At 46.3% G+C, this 24848-nt stretch overlaps 1 protein-coding gene across 2 annotated transcripts in view; it reads right to left on the bottom strand.

Annotated features, from left to right (window-relative positions):
* Vsig10 (V-set and immunoglobulin domain containing 10) overlaps positions 1-24848 on the bottom strand; it is a 47420-nt gene that overhangs the window by 17813 nt on the left and 4759 nt on the right. For both annotated transcript variants that reach the window (XM_008847443.3, XM_017801771.2), the window contains exons 2-5: positions 19636-19917; positions 13208-13507; positions 10698-10958; positions 6429-6722 (exon numbers count right to left, since the gene is read on the bottom strand). In XM_008847443.3, the coding sequence (XP_008845665.1) occupies positions 6429-6722; positions 10698-10958; positions 13208-13507; positions 19636-19917 (1137 nt within the window). The remainder of the gene's footprint in view (positions 1-6428; positions 6723-10697; positions 10959-13207; positions 13508-19635; positions 19918-24848) is intronic.

The raw sequence follows: 24848 nt of genomic DNA, 5'->3' as shown, positions 1-24848 counted from the left end.
TTTTAAAATATATTTTAAAAAAGAATTTAGATTTTTTTAAATTTATTTTTATTTTATGTATATGAATATGAATGTTTTGCCTACATGTATGTAAGTGCACCAAATGCGTGCAATGCCCATAGAGGCCAAAAGAGGGCATCAGATCCCCTGGAACTGGAGTTAATAGAGGGTTTTCAGTCAATATGTGGGTGCTGGTAACCAAACCCAGGTCCTCTCAAAGAGCAGACAATGCTCTAAACCACTGAACCATCTCTCTAGCCCGTATTTTTTTCATTATCGTTATTTGTGTGTGTGTGTGTGTGTGTGTGTGTGTGTGTGTGTGTAGGATAAAGGATAACTTTCGGGAATGGGTTCTCTCCTTCTACCATGTGGGTTCTGGGGATCAAATCTGTAATGGCCCCAAATGAAGTCCCCCAAACTGTAATAGCCAAAGTAACTCCATTTTCTTCACTTTATATAAAGTAACCACTTTAAACTTCAAAGTCTAGAAAAACAGCCAACTTCAAGGTTAAGCACTGAACTTAGTTGCTTCCCCTTAGAAGAATGTTTTCTTTCAAATAGCTGATGGTGGTCACCTCCCAGACGCTGCAGCTGTGCTTCTTGCCTAGCCAAGAAGCCTAAGTAACAACGTGCCTTCCTGTCAAGGTCTCTATACATCTGTTAAGAGAAGGACTAACACGTTTGTTCTGGCTTCTGTAGTTTGCTTATCCTATAACTTGAGCTGTCCTGACCACCTGGCATTACTCATGTATGATGAAATTCCTATGACATTTGTGGGTTTTCCCTTTATAAGCAAGTTTCACCCTCCACTTGGGGCCGTGGGTCCTTAATCTGACTTAGGGACCACAGACAGCTATAACCCTAATAAATTTGACCAATTAAATTTGAATTGGGTCTGGTGGTCTTTTCCCAGTGGTTTCAAACTCAGGCAATCAAAGTTGACAGCAAGCACTAACACCTGCTGAGCCATCTTGCTGGCCCACAGTTTAATTCTCTATGCAAAAATAAACATGCACATCTATCTCATTTGTAGGCAGATTTTCTTTAGTATTTAATGAATGGTAAAACATGTACACAAAAAAAAACTTTTCAAGGGGCTGAAGAGATGGCTCAGCAGTTAAGAGCACCGACTACTCTTAAAGAGGACCTGGGTTTGAGTCCCAGCACCCATGTGGTGGCTAACAACTGTCTGTAACTCTAGTTCCAGGGGAATCTGACACCTTCTTCTGACCTCTGAGGGCACTGCACAACATGGGTGCACACATGCAGGCAATACACTCAAATTTATAAAATGAAAGTAGGGTTTTTTTTGGTCTTTATGAGACAGGGTTTCCCTGTAGCCCAGCTGGCCTGGAACTCACTATGTAAGACCAGGTTGTCCTTGATCTCAGAGATCTGCCTGCCTCTGCCTCCTGAGTGCTGGGACTAAAGATGTGTACCACCATGCCCAGCTATAAAGTATTTTTTTTAAAGTTTTCAAATAAATTTCTTTATAGTTTATTATCAGTAAATGTTTGATTGTGGTCCTATTTTCTACACCTATATATACAGGGCAGAGTCTTGTAAAAAGTTTTGGACATAAAGAAGTTGTGAGTGGAAAACATTTAAGAAGCAGCTCTGGTATACACAACTTTGTCTTTTTTTCCCTTTTTGTTTTTTGTTTTGTTTTTAAATATTTTATTTATTATTTTAGTGTATGCGTGTATTGTCTGCATGTAGGTAAGTGCACCCGTGTCATGCAATGCCTACGGAGGTCAGAAGAGGCTATCAGATCCCCAGAACTGGAGTTATAGACAGTTGTTAGCTGCCATGTGGGTGCTGGGATTCGAACCCAGGTCTTCTGCAAGAACAACCAGTGTTTTTAACCACTGAGCCATCTCACCAGCCCCCTTTTTTGTTTTTAGACAGGGTCTCTAACCCAAGCTAGCCTCAAACTCTCTATGCAGCTGAGGATGACCTTGAACTTCAGATCCTCCTGCTTCAACATCCTGAGTGCTCTGGTTCCAGGTAGGTGCTACCATGGCCGGTATGTGGTGTCAGGGATTGAATCCAGGACTTTCATATCTTAAAACATAAAACTTAGCTGGGCATGGTGGCACCCACCTTTAGTCCCCGCACTCAGGAGGCAGGCAGATCTCTGTCAAATTTGAGGCTAGCCTGGTCTACATTGTGAGTTCCAGGCCAGCTGGAGCTACAGGGAGACCATGTCTCAAAAACAAAAACAAAAAAAAACCCATAAAAGTTGCTAATGAAATGCTTCATTAAATCAATTACATTAAAATCAAAACATCTGTTAACCAAAGAATATTATAAAGTGAAAAAGCCATAAAACTAAAAAGGGATATTTGTAACATGTTAACGCCAGTAAGGAACTGGTATGAGGAATTCCTAAAGAACTCCAACATATCTGAGTGGGAAAACTGTCAAAGCATAAATATGTATATTTCCCAGAAGAAGAAACACAAATGGCAAATGTGAAATGATGCTCAAAGCCTTCTTAGTAATCAGGGGAATAAAATTAGAAAGACGGTGAGATTCCAGTTCTTCACACACTGGAGGCTTAAAACTTAAAAAGCCCCTGTGAAAACCCCAGATAATCCATACCCTTGTAAATGCTGGTGGGGACTGAACTGGTATGGAAGATACTCTGCTACTATCGTATAAAGCTGAAACTACACGTACCCTGCAGCCCTTCCATAGAGGCTAAAGAAATATCTGCCTGGGGTGGTGTGCACATGTAAAGACAGTCATAGCAACACTGCTTCTCACAGCAACGAAAATCAAACAGCACAGACATCCACAGCAGGAAATGGCATCTCAGACATGCCATGATGACATCATGGAAAATTATACAGCAGTAAAGAGGTATGAAGCAGCTATACCCATGGGTGCAAATCAGTTCTAGAAACAATGTGAAAAAGCAAGTCACAGAGCTGGAGAGATGGCTCAGTGGTTAAGAGCATGGGCTGCTCTTCCAGAGGACCCGGGTTCAGTTCCCAGCACCTACATGGCAGCTAATAACTGTCCATAACTCCAGTTCCAGGGGATTTGACACCCTCTTCTGACCTTCACAGGCATTGCACAACACGGGAACACTTACATACATTCAGGCAATACACTCATACACATAAAAAATAAAAATAACAAAATTTGGGGCTGGAGAGATGGCTCAGCAGTTAAGAGCATTGACTGCTCTTGAAGAGGACCTGGGTTCAGTTCCCAGCACCCACATGGTAGCTACAAACCATCCTTAACTCCAGTTCTAGGGGAATCCGAAGACGACTTCTGACCTCTGCAGCATTGCACGACACCAGTGCACTCACATACATGCAAGCAGTACACTCATACACATAAGATAAAAATAACATTTTTTTAAAAAATAACAAAATTTAGGCCGGGCATGGTGGCGCACACCTTTAATCCCAGCATTCGCAAGGCAGAGGCAGGCAGATCTCTGTGAGTTCAAGGCCAGCCTGGTCTACATAGTAAGCTCCAGGACAGCTGGGGCTACAGGGAGACCCTGTCTCAAAAAGACAAAAAAAAAAAAAAATTAAATACAAACAAAATGCAAGTCACAGGGCCAGCAAGAGTGGCTCAGTGGGTAAAAGGGATTGCTGCACAAGCCTGATGATCTGAGTTCAATCCCCAGAACACAGGAGGGTATGCAGCAATTTCCTCCCACATAACATTCCATCCCTGGGGAAGTGCTTGAATTTCAGGAAGTAACTCAGTCTCTTCAGGAAGTCCCTGAAACTGACCAGATTCATTATGACCCTCCCTCCCCAAATTTACATAAGCAGTAAGGCCAGGGAGAGATGCTCAGACTAGCAAAACTGCCTAGAAGAACTCTCCAACCTGTTGAGCACCCCTTCACCCACACCCCTGTAAGTAACCCCCATAAAACTCATTGGTTCAGCAACCTGGGCTTTGGTGGCATCCTTACTTTGATCTGTTCCCCATCTGGGGTGAGTAGACATTGGTCTCATATCTCCAAGAATAGTGTCCCACAACACAGTGAAAGGAGGGAAGTGATTCCCAAAAATTGTCCTGTGGCATCCACACATGCACTATAGCATGTGGACAGCCACACTCACACATCATATCCATATACTACCAAAAGGTTTTTTTAATTATTATTTTTATTTTGTGTATGATTGTATTGCCTGCATGTATGTGAGTGCACCTGTGTCATGCAATGCCTCAGACGTCAGAAGAGGGCTTTGGATTCCCCTGAAACTGGAGTTAAGGACAGTTCGTAGCCGCCATGTGGGTGCTGGGAATTGAACCTGAGTCCTCTGCAAGAGCAGTCAATGCTCTTAACCGCTGAGCCATCTCTCCAGCTCCTAATAAAAGTTTTTTTAAAAAATAAATCAGGTCAGCAAGATGGCTTAGCTTGTAAGGTGATGACCTGAGTTCAATCCCCATAACCCACGTGGCTGAAGGAAAGGAAATCCAGCAAGTTGTCCTCTGACCACTATACATGTGCTGTGACACATATGTACACAGGCACACAAGTAAATGTAAAAAAATAAAAGGGCTGGAGAGATGGCTCAGCGGTTAAGAACACTAGTTGTTCTTGCAGAAGACCCGGGTTCAAATCCCAGCACCCACATGGCAGCTAACAACTGTCCATAACTCCAGTTCCAGGGGATCTGACGGCTTCTTCCATCCTCTGCGGGCATTGCACGACACAGATGCACTTACCCACATGTAGGCAATACACACATACACATAAAATAAAAATAATAAATAAAATTAAAAAATAAAATAAAAGCAAATCATAAATGTGTGTGTGTGTGTGTGTGTGTGTGTGTGTGTGTGTAAGTAGTGTGGTTTGCTGGGTGTGGTGGCACATGCCTTTAATCCCAGTACTGGGGAGACAAAAGCAGGCAGATATCTGTGAGATCAAGCCAAGTCTGGTCTATATAGTGAGTTCCAGACCAGCTGGGACTATGAGGAGACCCTGTCTTTTTAAAATTTTTAAAAAGGGGCTGGAGAGATGGCTCAGTGGTTAAGAGCACTGACTGCTCTTGCAGAGGACCCAGGTTCAAATCCCAACACCCACATGGCAGCTGTGAACAACCGTCCTTAACTCCAGTTCCAAGAGAATCTGAATCCCTCTTCGGACCTCTGCGGCATTGCACTACATGGATGCACTCACATACATGCAGGCAATACACTCGTACACATAAAAATAATAAATAAAATATATTTTAAAAATGTTTTTAAAAACACAGAAAAAGTGCATGTTTTGCCACTTTCATAGGAAACCAGGGCAGAAAAGATAAACAGCTCCTACATATCCTGCCCCTGTACACACCCAACCTTTTCCACCACTGACAGTCCCACTAGAGCAAAACATTTGTTCACAACTGATGAGGCTTCAGCAATAGGCCTTCACAATCACTGGAGTCTAGAGCTCACAACTAGAGTCCACTGCCGGCATACAACTGTGGGCTTCAGTAAATGTAAAAAGACAGGCATCCATCATAGCATGCCCGTAGCCATATTTCTACTGCCCGGAAAATCCCATGCTCCAACTGTTCAACCCAGATTGCCTTCCAACTCTTTGTCTGTTTATTTTGAGACAGCCTCATTTGGTAGCCCAAGCTAGCCTGCAACTCTCTAGATAGCCAAGGCTGGCCTCAAATTCTCAGCACTCCCTTATCAGGTGCTGGGATTATCAGCATAAATTGCCATGCCTGGCATGAAATTATTTTTCAATAAAAAAAGTTTATACCTTTGACAACAGGCCCAGTATGAGACTGGGAAGGGCCTCCAGGCCAGGTTACATATATCAGTATTTTGCTATAGCCAAATCCCTGACAGAAACAAGTTAAGAGAGGGAATGTTTGTTTTGCTCACTGCTTCAGAGATTTCATTCCATCCTGGTAGGGAGGACCTGGTGGAGTTGCTCAAATCCAGGAACACGGGAAGAGGCCAGAAAGAGACACAGCTCCAAGCACACAGGCCTGTGACTCACTTCCTCCAAGCAGGCCTCCCCATCATCTGTTCAAAGTTTGAATTCTATTATGAAGATCTGGACTAATACACTTTCTCTTTGTTTTTTGTTGTTTTTTTTTTTTTTTTATCTTTTTGAGACAGGGTCTCCAATTAGCCCCATCTGACCTGGAACTCACTGTGTAGACCAGCTGGCCTCGAACTCACAGAGATCCGCTTGCCTCTGCCTCCCAAGTGCTGGGATTAAAGGCATGTACCACCACGCTCGCTAATACACATTCTTTGATGTGAGACAGATTGTGTCATTGTTTGCTTCCTCTGCAAATGTCAGGGCTTTGGGAATTGGAAGTTACTTTCCTCAGCCACCCTGTCAAGCTACAGGTGAATGGATGTGCTGTCTTCAGCTGACCACGGCCCATATATAGGGAGGTCCCCGACTGGCCCCCTACTGGGCCCCTCTCACTCACCTTTCACACTTAGCCAGACGTCCACTGCCCTCACCCCGACAAGGTTCTTAGCCTGGCAGAAGTAGAAGCCCTCATCCAGGGCCTGGGAGCAGTTGTGGATCGTGAGTGTGGAGCTCTGGTTGTCCTGGGTGATGAGATAGTGGCTGCTGGGCTGTATGGCCGCCTCCGGCTGGGTGAGGTTTCTTAGCCACTGGATCGTGGCAGGGGGGTTGGCTCCAGACACTTGGCAGGTGAGTGTCACGTTGCCTCCAACGAAGCATGTTTTCATGGGGTGAGAGGCAAGTAAGGGGCTCACTGGTGGCCATAACAGGGTAAAGAAAGGCAAAGTTTAGGGAGATTCAAACCACACAACCCAAGCTCTTCCAGAAAAGTATTTCCTTCCTAACAAAACAACTAACTCTGGGGACTTCTATGCTACCCTTTGTCCAACCAATTAAAATCCAACATTTACTATGTAAAGTGCTATTACGTATATGAGCCCAACACATTCTCACAATAACTATGTTATTATCCCCATTCTACATAGAAGGAAACTAAGATACAAGGAAAGCCAAGCACCTTGCTCAGTCACACAAGAAAATAAGAGATGGAACTAGGACACAGAGCCACCCACTGTCCCAGTTTGACCAGAACTGCAAAGGTTCCTGGGATCTGAGGTGTTCTACGCTAATACCAATAAAGCTCTGGGTAAAACTGAATAAGCCAGTGACTGTGGAGCCCAGAATCCAAGCATCAGCTTCTGTCACCCACTATCTTACCTCTATGCCATATTCAACTACGTAAAGGAAGTACATGGGCCAATGAGATGGCTCAGTCAGTAAAATAGCTTGCTGCCAAGCCTGAGGACCTGAGTTCAATCCCTGGGACCCACATGGTGGAAGAAGAAAATGAATTCCCAAAAGTTGTCCTCTGACCACATGTGCACTGTGGCATACGTGCATACAAATAAATATGCAAATAAATAAAACAAGTACAATGACCATGTTAAACATAGACATGCAGTTCAACAAATGAGTTCAAGAGAACAAGGCAACTGTTTCCTGTTGCTAATGTGTCGCACTGATACAAACTCACTGACTTAATGTAATATTCTCTGAGGTGCAACATGATCTTCCAGGTGTAAACAGATTCCTTTGGGATGTTCCTGAGGAGATCAACTACCTTGTCTTCAGTTTGTTTCCGTCTCTTTTTTTTTTTTTTTTTTTTTTTTTTTTTTGGTCTTTTTGAGACAGGTTATTTCTGTAGCCCCAGCTGGCCTGGAACTCACTATGTAGACCAGGCTGGCCTTGACCTCACAGAGATCCGCCTGTCTCTGCCTCAGGAGTGCTGGGACTAAAGGCATGTGCCTCCACACCCAGCTGTCTCTATGTCTTTGTTTGAGTCTTTGGCAAGGTCTCATGTGGCCCACACTGTCCCCTGAACTTGCTACACATCTGAGCCTGGCCTTGAACTCTTGATCCTCCCAGCTCCACCTCTCAAGGTCAAAGATTATAGATGCCCCATTATACCTAGGTTCCTTTGGGTTGGTTTGTTATTTTTATTTTATGTGTATGAGTGTATTGTCTGCATGTATTTAAGTGTACCCACCATGCCATGCAATGCCCAAGGGGGTCAGAAGAGGGCATTGAATTCCCTAGAACTAGAGTTACGGACAGTTGTTAACCACCATGTAGGTACTGAGAATCGAACCCAGGTCCTCTGCAAGAGCAGCCAATACTCTTAACCTCTGAGCCACCTCTCCAGACCTCTTTTTCTGTTTCTTGACACCACCTGTAGTCAGTCCTTAGCTCTAGGTCCCTTTCTTGGTATTACTAATCTCTTCCTCCTGTGATTCCATCACCTGCTGACTCTAACCTCCTGCCTGCCTCTTATAAGGACTCACAGGATAATCCAGAATATACCATCTCCATCTCAAGACTAACTTTTTCAATGTCACCTTGGTCATTGGGTACCACTCATAGGCTCTAGGGACCAGGACATAAGCATCTGGAAGCAGGGCACTATTGTCTACTGCAGATCTTCCCCACGTAACTTACAATGAAGAGTACCTGTGGCCTTCTTGTGAACTATCTCCTTCCAATTAAACACTCCCTCAAGGAGAGAGCAGGGAGATTCATGGGGAAAAAGACTTGGGAAGCTCAGAACGTTATAAGATGCACAAAGCCTCTTTCCAAGGATATATAAGTGGAAACTGTCACGAGATCAAGCAGACTCTTCTGTGGAGCTGCAAACAAGTTGTGCAGGGAGCACCAGGATGCAGCTTTCATGAGTTGTCACCCATGTTGGTGGGGTTCCTCAGGGACACAGTGCCTTTGAGTCACCCATGCTCCTGTAAGCAACCCCTTATGCTCCTGTAAGTAACCCCAGTAAACTCACTAGTTCCCTGACTAGACTTGAGTGGAATCATTTCTTTGGTGCCCTATCTGAGGTAAATAGACATTTGCTCACGTCACAATATCTCAGAATCTGACTTGAGCAGGCTGAAGGGAGCTTGAGGGCCACCACAGCCTTCCACTTTTTTTTTTTCCAAATGCACACCCTCCTAGGAAGGGCAAGGAAGTCGCTGTGAGGGATTTATGAAGTCCAGGTTGTGGCACCTGAGCAACAGAGAGGCTTGCTGGGCCCCTGCCTGGTAGGGCAAAACCATGCTTTCCCTTGGCAACTGTCCTAAAGGAGAAGCCAGGGTCAGACCTGGCACCCTGGGAAGAGGGACAGGGAAAGGACGGGGGAAAGGGGCCCTGGGGCTTGAAATAACCTCCAAGTTTGTTGGTAAGGTCAGGTCGACAGAAATACCTAAGCCTGGGGCAGCTTGGGAAACTCCAGCTATCAATAGTGGTTCCTTTCTTGTAGCAAAATTGTGCCTGTCCCTCTCTGTGGAGAATATAGATCTCCTTAGGAGTCATCGACCCAACAGCAAGGATGAGCCTTATTGGTAACCTTGAGATTCTGGGACACAAACCTATGTTTCAGAAATGGCTCCTTTGTCCTTAAACAAGCCCCTTGGAGATATCTCCCCAGCCTCCAAACATGTACCATAGATAACACTTTATGAGCAGAGTGCTCACCCTTAAAACTGTCACCCACACTTAGCCAGTATGGGATCTATCCATCAGAGTTTAGCTGGGAGGATGCAGTGGGCAAGGTGATCGGGAGAGAACTGTAGAAGAGGTGGGGCCCTCAGAGAGCCACAAGAGATGGATGGATGCAGGGGCCTGTGCACACTGGGCCAGCAAAGGTGTCGCTTCTCCCAAGGTAAGCTGTGTTCTTCAGTGTATAGATCTGCAGCCAGGCGTGGCAGCACATGTCTGTGGTGCCACCATTTGGGAGGCTGAGGCAAGAAGATCGACTGAGTCCAGGAACTCATGACCAAACTCAGCATTACAAGTCTTTCTTTTGGTGAGTATATGGGACCCATGGCTTCAGTCATGCTAAGCAGACAGTGCAACCACTGAGCTACACCCTCGGCCCTATTTTTCCTTATTTTTATTTCTAAGAGACAGGTTCTTGGGCTAGGGGTATAACACAGTGGTAGAGTGATACCCTAGTATGTGTGAGGTCTTGGGTTTCAACCCCAGCACTGAAAAAACATAAAAACAGTGAAGCCTACTAAGTCTCCTCGCTGCCCCCTGAATGTGGGCTTCACTTAGTGACTTGCTGCTAAGACACAGAATGTTCTAGAAGGTAGGCCATGCAACTCCTGAGACTAGGTCCTACAAAGGATCACTTATCCCTCTTGGCTTTATGGGAAGCAGGTCACTACATGGGGAGGACACACAGGCAGCCCCGTGGTGAGTTGCCAGGCCCATAAGTGAGCATCTCCCAAGTGTACCCTTCCACGATTCCAGTGCCCCAACTCCCCACTCTTCCAGCTAAGACCCCAGCATCCTGGGGGAAAGACACACCATCCCAAGCACATACTGTCGGAAGTCAAGATAAATGGGTATTTGTTTTGAGCCACTAAGTCCAGGGGCGCCTGTTACATAAGAGAGGAAGAATGGATGAACCTTGTCTGTCATGCTCACTGCCCACGAATAGTGACCAGGGTACACGGCTAGTGTTTGCCGAGTGAAAACGAGCTTTGCCGGAATGAAGAATCTGAGCTAGGCAATTTTAAACTCTGAAGAGAAAAGTGAGGCACAGGAGAGGGAGGGAAGGGAATCCTGGCACTCTGGTACACTGAGCTTTCTTTCCAGAACTATCAAATGATTCTTTGAGAAGAGAGGCAGGCAGGTGAACCCCCAACCCCAGGACAAAGCAAGCCAGACTCACAGATCTGTACCACGCAGCTGGCTCCCGGCTCTGGCCCCACTATGTGGCTCCCTACGCACTTGAACTTCTTCCCGTCCGACAGCTGCGACTGGTTCAGTGTTTCAGTCCCCAGCTCTGAATTCCCCACAATCATCCCTCCAGGTTCCTCAGTCCACAAAAAGTTTGGATCAGGGTATCCCCCGTCCCAGCGACAGGTGAGCTTCAGGGCAGCTGATCCTGAGGACACCTCTGCTGAGCACTGAGGAGCTGATGGAGGGGGCCCTGCAAAAGACAGCAGAACATAGCTTCATGGCAGACAGAGTCAGAAGGCAGGATGGCTGTGAGAACTAGGATCTAGCCACTAGTTGACCTTCAGAAAGCACCTGGTAGGCCAGGGATTTTGCTCAATAGGTACAGCGCTTGCCTAGCATGCACAAGGCCCTGTGTTCCACCCCAGCATGCCATAAAATGGTTGTAATAGTGCACACCTATATAGCAGCACTTGGGAGGTAGAAGTAGGAGGATCAGAAGTGTCAGGTCATCCTTGGCTACATAGTGAGTCCAAGGATAGCCTGGGATATATGAGATTGTCTCAAAAAAAAAGGATAGCAAGATGGCTCAGTGGGTAAGTGCTTGCTGCAGGCTAGCCCAATTGCTCAAGAAACCAACAGTGGAAAGAGAACAGAATCCAAAGAGTTGTCTTCTGACTTCCACATGTACACACTGTATCACAGCATATGCCCACCTCTCTCTCTAAAAATAATTTTTAAAAAATTTAACAGAGCTAGAGCGATGGCTCAGCAGTTTAAGAGCACATATTACTCCCACAGAGGACCTGAGTTTGGTTCCCAACAACCACATCCACCACCTCACAACCATCTGTTGTGAGGAACAGCTCCAGAGGAACCAATACCCTCTTTTAGCCTTCTTGGGCACCTGCACTCAGGTGTACACACCCACGCAAAGACACACGCAGATGCACATGCACAGAGTCAAAATTAAATCTTTAAATTTTTTATTTTTATTTTATTTTATGTGTATGTTTTGCCTGCATGTATGTATGTGCACCACATGTGGAGTGTCCACAGAGGCCAAAAGAGGGTGTTGGATCCCCTGGAACTGGAGTTACTGACAATTGTTAGCTACCATGTGAGTGCTGGGAACTGAACCTACCTGGGTCCTCTACAAGAATAGCCAGTGTTCTTAACTACTGACCCATCTCTCCAGTCCCTAAAACAAAATATTTTAAAGAAGAGAAGAGAAGGGGAGGGGAGGGGAGGGAGGGGGGGAGAGGGAGGGGTGACAGATGGCTGAGGCACCTGTTAGACCACATGGAACAGAGTAGTTCTGTCCCCACAGAAAGTTCTCCTGGCTAGTGCTTGGTCCCTAGACACACAGTGGTCACATGCAGCTGAGGGCCTGATGTGGGTGTTGTTGCCTGGGAGCTCTTGGGTTTGTTGTAGTTTGGGGATTTTTTTTTTTTGAGATAGAGTCTTCCTGTAGCCCTAGCTGACCTAGAACTCCCTACATAGACCAGTCTGACCTCCATCTAACAGAGATCCACCTGCCCCTGCCTCCCAAGTGCCACCAGGCCCAGCTGCCCCCTTGTTTTTTGGGACAGGTTCTCTTACTGGCCTGGAGCTTGCCAAGCAGGCCAGCAAGCCCCAAGAGTCACCCACCTTTACCTCCCCAGCACTGGGGTTATAGGAGTAACCTGCTATGCTTGGCTTTTTACAGGGGTGCTGGGGACTAAACTCAGCTCCTCAGCCAATATACCAAACACTTTACCAACGGCTATCTCCACAACCCATTTTTGCTTTTTAGAGAAAGATTCAACTTTGTAGCCCAGGCTGGTCTCAAACTCATGGTGAGCCTCCTGCCTCAGTTTCCCAAGTGCTAGGATTACAGGCATGAGCCACCATGCCTGACTTGAGTTGTACATTTTAATTTTTGATTTTCTGTTTTTGTTTCATTATTTTTGTTTCGTTTTCGTGAGACAGTGCCTCACTGTGTAGCCCCGACTGGCCAAGAACTCACTATGTAGGCCAGGCTGGCCTCAGTCTCACAGAGATCCACCTGACTCTGCCTCCTGAGTGCTGAGATTAAAGGTGTGCACCATCACACCCATTTGAGTTGTACATTTTAAAGTGTTATATACTTTCTCCCTACTTAAAACAAATACATGAGGTGTTTGTTTTACCTCTCCATCTCAGAGGTCTCTCCTGCATCCCAGGTAAGAACAAGCTTCCAGAGGGATGACCACTGTCTGCCATGCAACAGTTCAGATGTGTGCATGTATACTGAAGGTGCCAACAAAGCACGCTAGGTCCCGTTTCACAGACATGCAGTGGAGTATTATATAGCCATGAAAAGAAACGGAGCACTGAAACATGCTACAAAGCCACAATGGGGGGGTGGGGCTGGAACACCAAGCAAAGTAAAAGAAAGCCTGCCTTAAAGATGAAAGGAAGACTCACAAACATGCAGTTCATGGAGGGATAAGGTGGGGCAGGGCCGTGCTTCTTACGCACAGTAGACCAGGAGCTCGGTGGTCACCTTTCGCTGTCTGCCACTAAGCACGTTCCTGGCTGAGCAGGTGTAGTTGCCTTGGAGGTTCTGGGACATCAGTATCAGTGTGAAGCTGCTGACCGTCAGGTTGCTTCCGAAGGACTCGGGTCTGGACTGGGCCTGGAACCACCACTCCACCCTGGGCGGAGGCTGTGCAGTGCTGCCGCAGCTGAAATCCACCTGGGAGCCCCTGGCCGCATACAGGGTGCCATTGGGGAGGGCGCCTGAGGCTGAGATGTTGACCTGGATCTGGTCAGGACCACCTGGGAATGGCAGAGGATGGGGACAGTATGAATCGCTATAGCATTCATTTGAGCACCTCAGATGATCAGGAGCCAGGTAACAAGACAGTCTCTATGGACCACTCACTGTGGCAAGGCTGTGCTAAGTATCCTGGTTTTCAAGACAGGGCTTCATTTCAGAATGTAGATGAGGAAGACCTTGAACTATTTTTTTTTTTTTTTGAGACAAGGTCTTATGTAGCCCAGGTTGGCCTTGAATTCTCTTTGTAGCTGAGGATGACCTTAAATTTATGATCCTTCTGCCTCCACCACCAGAGTGCTGGGATTATAGACATATGATACCACGCCTGGTTTATGTGGTCCTGAGGATCATCAAATCCAGGGTTTCATGCATGCTAAGCAAATACTGTACCAACTGAGCCGCATCCTCAACTCAACCATAAACTTCTAATCCTCCTGCCTCCACCTCCCAAGTGCTGGCATGTGCCACCATATCCAACTGTCCATGGTAAAAAAAAAAAAAAAAAAAAAAAAATAGCAGAGGAAGCCAGGCATATGGTGGCGAACACCTTTAACCACAGCACACTCAAGAGGCAGAGACAGGTGGGTATCTGAGACTGAGCCCAGCCTGGTCTACATAGCAAGTTCCAGGCCAGCTGGGGCTACAATGAGAAAAGATGAAAAACAAAACAAACACCGAGAGAGAGAGAGAGAGACAGAGAGAGAGAGAGAGACAGAGAGAGAGAGAGAGGAGAGAAGAGAGCAGAGGACTGGAAAGATGGCTCAGCGGTTAAAAGTATAAAAGTATTTGCTGCTGCACTGGGCATGGTAGCACATGCCTTTAATCCCAGCACTCGGAGGTAGACGTAGGCGGATCCCTGTGAGTTCAAGGCCAGCCTGGTCTATACAGTGAGTTCCAGGCCAGTTGGGGCTATAGGGAGACCCTGTATCAAAAAGACAAAAAAAAAAAAAAAAAAAGCTTGCTGCTTGGCTGTTCTCACAGAGGACCTAGATTCAGTTCCAAGCACTCACATCAGGTGGCTCACAACTACCTCTAACTCCAACTCCAGGGCACTCAACGTCCCCTTCCTGCCTTCATGGGCATGGCACTTATATATACACATGATTATAAATAAAATAAATCCTAAAAACAAACAAACAAAAAAAAACTTTGCAGAGGCTTGGCATGGTGGCTCATGCCTTTAATCCCAGCAATTGGAAAGTCTGAGCCTAACCTGGGCTACAAGGTGAGTTCCAGACCAGCCTGGGCATGAGACTGTTTCCAAAAACCAAAACAGGGGCTGCAGAGATGGTTCAATAGTTAAGAGTACTGGATGCTCTTGCAAAGGACCCAGGTTTGGTTCCCAGCACCCACATGGCAGCTAACAACTGTCTGTAACTCCAGTTTCAGGGAATCCAACACCCTCTTCTGGCCTCCATATGCACTGCATGCACTTGGTGCTCTTACATACATGTAGGCAAAACATACACTTAAAATAAAAATAAATTAAAAAACCCCAGCCAAGTAGAAAGCTTATCTGTACAGAAAAGATTGAACACTTCGGGCCCATGATTGTTCTCCTACCAAGGTCCTGGGTGGGCATCCTAAGCTACATAGTGAGACCCAAACAAATAAATAAAACTAAATAACTAATTAGATAAAGGATAAATCTAATGGCTGTTCAGTCTAATATAATTCAATGTGCTGCCTCCCTTCAGAGATTCCTCTTTTAGAAAAGAATCCAGGAAGGTCAAAGCTTTGGCAAAGAAATAAATCTATGGCTACATAATTTAGTTCAGAAACTGGTCCGTGGGGTGGGGGGGGTGGGGGATGGGGAATCAGCTGTCAGATGCAAAGGGTTTCATACACAGCTTTTCAGTGCAAATACCTTCCACCTAGGCCCTCACTGTATAGCTCAGAGTGTCCTCAAACTTGAGATCCTCCTGCATCAGCCTCCCAAGTGCTGGGATTGCAGGTGTGCAGCCTACCCCTGGCCAGGACAACATCCTTGTCAGGCTGAGCTGTCTCCCAGCAATGTGAGGAACTGCAGGAACCATGTTACCTCTCCAAGGCTCTGGCAGGAACTAGATGGTGGTTTGAGAGGTGCCGCTGCTGGCTAGTCTGTTAGGTATGTGGCCCAACAGGTCCTGGGGCATGCCTGCCTTTGGTATGCTTCCAGCTAAACGGTACCTTTGAGGTACTGGCAGTCAATACCCAGGCTGGCTGGCAAAAGGAATGTGACTCAGATCAGATATATCTGGTCATCCAGTGTTAACCCCCAAAAACCAGTACAACGGGGGTTCCAGATAATCACTGGAAAGGAGACTGGAACATTATAAAGAAAAAAATCAGGGCTGGGGAGATGGCTCAGCAGGTAAAGGCACTAGCCTTTCAAACCTGACAAATCAAGTTCAATTCCTAGAACCCATGTAAAGAGCCAGATGTGGCAGGACACATCTCTCAGCACACATACAGCAAGATGGGAGGCAGAGACAGGAGAATCACTTGGAAGCTTGTGGGCCTGCCAACCAGTATAGTAACACAAAAGTAAGAGAACTGCTTCAGGCAGATCTCTGTGAGATTAAGACCAGCCTGGTCTACATAGTGAGTTCCAGGCCAGCTGGGGCTACAGGATGCCCTGTCTAAAAAATAAAAAATTAAAATTAATAAATAAAACCAAGGGGGCTAGAAAGATGGCTCAGCAGTTAAAAGTGATGACAGCTCTTGCAGAAGACCCGGGTTTGATTCTTAGCACCCACATGGTGGCTAACAACCATCTGTAATTTTAGTACCAGGTGATCCAAAACCCTCTTCTGACCTCCAAAAGCACTGCACACAGGTACATTTACACACACTCAGGCAATACACTCATACACATAAAATAATTTTTTTTTTGGTCTTTTTGAGACAGGGTCTCCCTGTAGCCCCAGCTGTCCCAGAACTCACTATGTAGACCAGGCTGGCCTTGAACTCACGGAGATCTGCCTGCCTCTGCCTCCTGAGTGCTGGGATTAAAGGCGTGCGCCACCATGCCCGGCAATAATAAAACAATATTTTTAAAAACACAAAACGGATGTGCTGGAACAGATGGATGTTTCTTTGCTGGAAGTTCGGTGAGACAAGAGATAGGATGCTAAAGGATCCCCCTCGACACCCAGCCCAGCTACTGCCAAGGAGCCCTCAGTGGCTGATACAAGCCAGTGTACTCAATGACCTTGTGCCAACAGGCCCCAGTGTCCCCACAGTAATTCCCTGGTTAGAGAAACAGATTCAGGGTTAAGCCTGGGCCCATGTGTCATGGAATCTGACTGGAGTCTTTCATAAACTGGTCTTTGGCTTCATCATTCAGCTCCCCAAATGCCTAAGAGATGATACTGTGTAAGAAGCACTATGAAGAAGGTACTATGTATGAAGGACCAGGAAGAGTGGCAGATAAGAGCTTGCCGCAGCTTGGGATTTTCCTCCAAGCTCCTGAGGCCGAGTCAGAATGCTCCCAAACTTTTCTCCTTAAGAGAAAGAGGACATGTGACCAAGTTATCAACATTTGGGTGAAAAGACAGGGAAAGAAAAGGGCAGGGCAGGGGGGACGGGCAGGGGCACAGGACACAACTCACACTGAGTCCTATTCAAAAGGCCGAGAAGGAAACTGGTGTGGTAATACAGGCCTGTGATCCCAGCACTTGAGCACCAGGGGAGCAAGAGAATTGCTAGAAGGCAGGTTTTTGGTTTGTTTGGTGTTTTGGTTTTCTGAGACAGGGTCTAGTCTCCCAACTTGCTCTGTAGCCAAGGATGACTTTGAACTCATGATTGTCCTGCCTCCACCTCCAGAGTTCTGGGCTAACAAGCAAAATTCAAGTCATTTCTGTTTTCTTCCCCTTTCCCTTTCTCTCTCTTTCCCTCCCTCCCTTTCTTCTTTCCTTCCTGAGAATAGAGATCAAAACCCAGAGTCTCACACATGCTAACAAGCACTCAACCACTAAGCTACTCCCTACCGCCCCCCAAGTCCAAGGGCCAGCCTAGTCGACATAATGATATCTCGTCTCAAAAAACAAAAACAAAAACAAAGAGGGACGAGAACAGAGAGACATGGGAAGGAAGGGAAGAAGAAAAGGAGGGAGGCGGAAAAGACCCACCCTAACTGTTGGGACCATGAGATGCTTTTTCCCACAGGAAGTTAGTCACCTGCCTAACCAGCAGATCCCAGTAGCACAGCCAAGGTCAGGCTATGGGCTACACTGTGCCAAGTGACCTCATCAAATCAGCAACGAGGCTCTGCCATGACCCTGAACTTCACAGATGATAAATCTGAGGCTGGAGCTGCTGAGGGGACCTTTCCAAGGTCACAAAGACAGCAGCCAACAGGACCCAGAACAGAGGCCAGGCATGTGGGCCTTAGAGTTAAGTGCTCTCGATTTTTTGTTTTTTGAGACAGGGCCTCATGTAGCCAAGGCCGACCTCCAACTCATTATGTTGCTGAGGCTGTACCCTACCTAACTCCTGATCCTCCTGCCTCTGACTTTTAAGTGCTAGGATAATAGTGCTGGTTTATAGGGTGCTACAGGGCTTCCTGCATACTAAGCAGACTCTACCAACTGAGCTAAATCTCCAGCCAATTTTTCAACTTTTATTTTTCAATAAAAGTAACAAATACCCTTGGGGCTGGAGAACTGTCTCAGCAGTTCAGAGCACTGGCTGCTTTTGCAGAGAATTCAGGTTTGGTTCCCAACACCCACATGGCAGTGCACAACTGCTTGTAACTTTGGTTCCACAGGAATCCAGCACCCTCTTCTAGCCTCTGCAGGCACCAGGCATGCACATGGTACACATACATACATGCAGCCAAATACATAAAATAAAAATAAATCTGAGCCAGGCATGGTGGCACAGGCCGAAGTCCCAGCACTTGGGAGACAGAGGTAGGCAGATCTCTGTGAGTTCAAGGCCAGTTTGGTCTACATAGTGAGGTCCAGGCCAATTGGGGCTACAGGGAGACCCTGTCTCAAAAAAATAAAAATAAGTAAACAAATAATAAATAAATAAATAAATAAATAAATAAATAAATCTTTACATACAAAAAAAATACCAAATACCCATAACTTGCAGGCCATTTCAGTGCCCCTGTGCACTCTCAGTGGCTGACCAGATGTGGCGGTACATGGCATTTTACAAACTCACACTGGAAATTCATAGCCATCTGTCAGCAAACAGAACAGATTGGTTTAGGGAAATGCAGTAAGGGTGGACTGTGCCAAGCCAAGCACCCCGCACCATAGCCAATGAACCTTCACTCTACCTGACAAGGCACCAGTATATTATCCCCAATTGATGAATAAGAGAGACCAAGCTGGAGACTAAGGCACTTACCCAAGGTGACACAGGTCTAAGTGGAAACTTTTAGACCATCAACCAGGCTATCTGACTTGACTACGTTACAAAATGATCTGAACAGGAAGGTGGTATTAGTAATAACCTAAAAATATCAGCTAACTGTACACCAGGAGCCCTTCCAAGTATTTTCTAGACAACACCCATTATTTGCTTTTTTTTTAATTTATTATTTATTTGTTGGGGGGGTGCACATTTGTCACAGTACATGTTTAGAAGTCAGAGGACAACTTTCAGTTTTGGTTCTCAGTTCTCTCCTTCTACCATGTAGGTCCTGGGGAATCAAACTCAAGTTGTCAGGCTTGGTGGAAAGCACCTTTACCTACTGAGCCATCTCACTGACCCCTTTTTTCTTTTTGAGACAGGGTCTCATGTAGCCCAGACAAGCCTCCAACTTGCTATGTGGCTGAGGATGACCTCAAACTTCTGGTCCTCCTGCCTCCATCTCCAAGTGCTGGGATGACAGACATACACTACCACATCTGGTGTGTGCAGTGCTAGGAATGAACCCACAGCTTCATGTATATTAATTAGGCAAGCACTCTACTGATGGAGCTACAGTCTCTGCCCAATTCTATGGTGCAGGAATTCTTTACAGCCCCATTTTACAGGTGAGAAAAAGTGACATGGTGTACAAGTGACAGAGCCCAGACTGAAATTATTGCCGTGTTATCAAAGTCCAGGTTCCTGAACCTGACTTTCTATCTATCCCGGGCTCTCACAGACTCATTAACCCCCCCACCCCTCTACCAGCCCCACTTACTGGCCACACGCAGCCACACCAGGAACCAGCGCGTCTCATTCAGAACCTCCTGGCAGGTGTAGTTGCCCTCATCTTCCAGGCTCAGTGCCTGGATGTGCAGGGCGCCGGCATCCTCTAGAGAGAAGCGAGGTGCAGTGGGCAGGAGGCTAGCATTGGAGGACAGCAGGAAGACAGGCTCTGAGTCATTCCGGTACCAAGTCACCAGGCCCCTGGGTCTGGAGACGTTGCCACAGTGCAGAGTAACGTTCTCATGAAGTTCACCAACGGCCACAGCCCCCAGGTCTGTAAGGGAAGGCCAGGTTGTTAGCTCCTTTCGCTGTTTGTTTTTGAGGTTTTTTTGAGATAGGGTCTCCCTGTAGCCCCAACTGGCCCCAGGCTGGCCTCAATCTCACAGAGATCCACCTGCCTCTGCCTCCTGAGTGCTGGGATTAAAGGCATGTGCCTCCACACCTGGCTTGTTAGCTCTTTTTGTGGCCGATAGGAAATATCCCTTTGGGGACAGTGTTTCTGCATTAGGATTTGCTTTTAAAACATGTGTGTGTGTTTGTGTTTCCAGGTATCCTATAGCCCAAGCTGGCCTTGAACTCACTATGTAGCAGAGGATGACCCTGAACTTCTGATCCTCCTGCCTCTACTTCCCAAGTGCTGGGATCACATTACACCTGGTTTACGCAGTGCAGGGAACTGAACCACATCCCTACATCCCTAGCCCCGTGTGTGTGCGTGGTTTTTTGTTTGTTTGTTTGTTTTTTTTGGTCTTTTTGAGACAGGGTCTCCCTGTAGCTTCAGCTGGCCTGGAACTTGTTATGTAGACCAGGCTGGCTTCAATCTAGCAGAGATCTGCTTGCCTCTACCGCCCAAGTGCCAGGTTTAAAGGCATATGCCACAACACGTGGCTTCCCATGTGTGTTTTAAGATGCAGTAACAGGGCTGGAGAGATGGCTCATCAGTTAAAGGCACTAACTGCTCTTGCAGAGGGCCCAGATTCCATTCCCACCACCCACATGGGGGTTGACAACCATCTGTAACTCCAGTTCCAGGGGATCCCTCTTTTGACCTCTGTGTGAAATGCACACATGGTACACTTACATACGTGCAAGAAGACACTCATATACACAAAATAAAAATGATTTTTTTTTAAAGCTGAAGAACTCAGGGCACCTCTGCTGCCATAGGATTCACAGTCAGTCACTGAGGTCATTGAACTTGGAAGTTGGTCACAAACACAGCCAAACTCCACACCCATCTACTGTCCAAGCCCTTTGCTGTGTCATGGTAATGGCATCTCACTGGGGATGGGGTCAGAGTGTGACATGCTATAGCCAATGGGATATGATTAGTAAGTACAATGGAAATCATTGACCATTGACCAAGAGTGTGGAGGGAACTGAACATGACTGGACACAGAAACTACTTTTTATTTTATTAAAAACTTTCTAATTTTCAGGGCTGGAGAGATGGCTCGGCAGTTAAGAGCACTGACTGCTCTTGCAGAGGACCTGGGTTCGATTCCCAGCACCAACATGGCGGCTATGAACCGTCCTTAACTCCAGTTCCAGAGAAATTTGAAGCCCTCTTCTGACCTCCGCGGCATTGCATGACACAGGTACATGCACATACATGCAAGTAATACACTTATACACATAAAATAAAAATAATAAGCATTTTTTTTAAGTTTCTTTAAAAAGAGAATGAGATGACCATTAAATCATCAATCACTAGAGATACGCAAACTTAAACAAAATGAGACACTGCAGAGATGCTCAGCAGGTGCAGAGCTCCTGTGCAAACAAGAGGACTGAGTTCCAATCCCCAGCACAAACTTAAGAAAGGTGGGTGCAGCGGTAGGACCCATGACCCCAGTGCTAGGGGCACAGAGACAGCAGGTACTGAAGGGGTGCTGGCCAGTCTCGCTAAAGTGGTGAGTTCCAGTTTCAGTGAGAGACCCTTGCCTCAAAAAATAAGGGGGAGGGGTTGAAGAGATGTCCCAGAGGTTAAGAGCACTGGCTGCTCTTACAGAAGATCTGGATTCAGTTCCCAACACCCACATGGTGGCTAGCAACCATCCATGACTCCAGTTCCAGAAGAATCCAACGCCTTTTTCTGACCTCCACAGGCACTGCATGACACAGGTATGCTTATACACACGCAGGCCATACACTAATACATATAAAAGAAAAATAAGAAATAAAATAAAATAAATAAGGGAGAGAACAATAGAGGAAGACACCAGACTTTGGCCTTTGGCCTCTACACACATACACACACACCACACCACACAGGAATGAATGCATACCCCCAGACACACATACACCAACACGCATACATCACACACACATACACACAGAACTATAATGAGTTGTCACTTCATACCCACTATAATGGCTACAGTAAAAGTAATACAGAATAACAAACGTAGGTGGGCAGTGGAGCTGTCCAGAGCCCTGCACACTGTTGGTGAGAGTATAAAACGTCCAGCATGACAATTACTCAAGCAGTTCAAATAGAATGACCATGTGATATAGCAATTCTACTTTTAGGCATATATACCCCCCAAAACTAAAAGGGGAACTGGAGAGATGGCTCAGTGGTTAAGAGCACTGGCTGCTCTTCCAGAGGACCTGGGTTCAATTCCCAGCACACATGGCAGTTAACAACTATCTATAACTCCAGTGTCAGAGGCTCCAACACCCTCTTCTGGCCTCCTTGAGCATTGCACAACAGAAGTGCATTTACACACATGCAGGCAAAACACTCATACGCATAAAGTAAAAATAAATCAAAAAATTTTTAAGCAACTAAAAGGACAACAGAGCACAAACATTCACTATAACAGCACTCTTCGGGATGGCTAAAACATGGAAGGAGATCAAGGGTTCACTGGCAGATGGATAAGCAAAATATGCTGTATATATGCTTTTATGTTTGGAATATTATTTAGCCTTAGAAAAAGAAGGAAATTATGATACAGAGAACATTACACTAAGTAAAAAAAAAAATCATTAAAAGACATGGTATAGGCGGGGCCTTTAATCCCAGCACTCGGGAGGCAGAGGCAGGTAGATCTCTGTGAGTTCACGGCCAGCCTGGTCTACATAGTGAGTTCCAGGACAGCTGGAGCTACAGGGAGACCTTGTTTCAAAAAAGACAAAAAAAAAAAAAAGATACGGTATGGTCCTACTGGTCAAAAACATAATGATGGAAGGTGGTCATCAGAACCTGAAGTGGGAATAGGAATTGGAAGATGCTGTTTAGTGGGGACAGAGTGTCAGTTACACCAGCTGAAGCATTAGGGAGGGTTGGGGTGCAGCTGTAAATGTTTGGGTTCTAGCTCCAGCACCAGAAAAAAAAACAACAAAAGTTACGGAGAGGGACTAGATGGTGGTGATGGACCCACAATGTTACAAATTAATACTTCTCAGCTACACACTTAGAAATGGTTATGTGTATTTCAGATTCTATATATTTAACAAAATAAAAAAATTTCAGTGCTGGGGAATCAAACCCAGGGCCTCAAGCATGCAAGGCAAGAGCTCTACCCTTGAGCTGTGTCTCCAGTTATTTTACCAAAAAATTTATATAGGAGAGTTGTGGTAGGAATGTGAACAATCTGCCATAGGTTCATGCATTTGAACACCCAGTCCCCCGCTGGTGGGGCTGTTTGGGGAGGTTATGGAACCTTTAGCAGGGGGAGCTTCACTGAAGAAGTGAGTCACACTGTCTTGAGGTTTTACAGCCCAGCCCCACTTCCTGTTCTCTCTCTGCTCCCTGACTGCTGTGCAGTGTGACTGGCTCACCCCCATGCTCCTACAGCCATGATCATAATCAGCTATGTCCCGCAGGAACTGAAAACCAGAAGAAACTCTTTGTCCCTTAAGTTGCTTTTGTCAGGCACTTTATCACAGTAACAGAAAGAAAACTAATACAAGAAGTTCAGCTACAGAGTCATTGGGTTGACCTCCGTCACTCCTGTCGTTCATGAGGGACTGCAGTGCAAGGATGTACCCTACAAAATGCAGAGCCAAGGTTTTCAGAAGTTCTAGCTTCAGTCCACCCTGATATGTGAGAGCCCAGGCAAGATCAGCAGAACTGCCAATGCAACCAGCCCGGCAGTGTGGGGCAATAAGCAAGGCCCTGTCTAGTGGTCATATGTTTGGCTGTACTCACGCATCATTAGGTAGCTAACAGAGAACCCAAGTGGTCCTGTTTGCCAAGCGGGAAGGAAGGAAGAGGATTGGGTTTTGGAACTACCATCCTACTGGCTTTGATGTTTCAGGTCCACATGACCTGGGGTTAAATCACTCTGGGCAGCTCCATGCAGGAATGGGCTGATGGCAGGAGCAGGCCCTGTACTCAGCTCTGGGGGTTTGCTGGTGACAAGAGAGAGAACCTTCCAGTTCACAGACTGGTAGGGAAAACAGACAAGATACGGGTAGTGAGGACACAGGGTGGTAGATAGGAAGATAAAGGCTCAGAGGAAGGGTTCCCCAGCCCAGCGGGGGCCTGTACCAGGCAAGACTTCTTGAAAGAGGCAGAGAGATCCCTGATGAGTAAAAGTGGGGAGAGGGTCCCAGGCAGAGAGAACAGCAAGTTCAAAAGCCCAGACCAGGGGCTGGAGAGATGGCTCAGCAATTAAGAGCATTGACTGCTCTTGCAGAGGACCTTGGTTCGATTCCCAGCACCCACATGGCAGCTAGGAACCGTCCTTAACTCCAGTTCCAGGGGAATCCGAAGCCCTCTTCTGACCTCCACGGCAAGACGCAGGTGCACTCACACACGTGTAGGCAATACACTCATACAAATAAAATAAAAATGGTGTTGGGGATTTAGCTCAGTGGTAGAGCGCTTGCCTAGCAAGCTCAAGCTCAAGGCCCTGGATTCAGTCCTCAGCTCTGGAAAAGAAAAAAAAAAAAAAAGACAAAATAACAAAAAAAGATCAAAAAAAAAAAAAAGGCAACTAGCACATAAAAATAATAAAATATTAAAATAAAAAAAAGCCCAGACCAAAATGAGACATGGAGACCCCCCCATGTGGAATCCCAGCACGCAGGAGGCAGAGGCAAGAGGATCAGGAGTTAGAGGCCTGTGTGGGCTGCATAGTGAGATTCTGTCCCAAAAACACCAGAAAAAAAAAGTACTCAGGCCAATAGTGGCAGCTTTGTCAGAAAGACAAATGATCAGCACCCCAAACAAGTCAGAAACCTGGTGGCAGG

Source organism: Nannospalax galili, unplaced genomic scaffold (genome assembly GCF_000622305.1).
Source record: "Nannospalax galili isolate Female #2095 unplaced genomic scaffold, S.galili_v1.0 scaffold120, whole genome shotgun sequence".
Lineage (NCBI taxonomy): Eukaryota > Metazoa > Chordata > Mammalia > Rodentia > Spalacidae > Nannospalax > Nannospalax galili.
The sequence above is the reverse complement of the archived record's forward strand: the minus strand, read 5'-3'. Positions and strand labels throughout refer to the sequence as shown.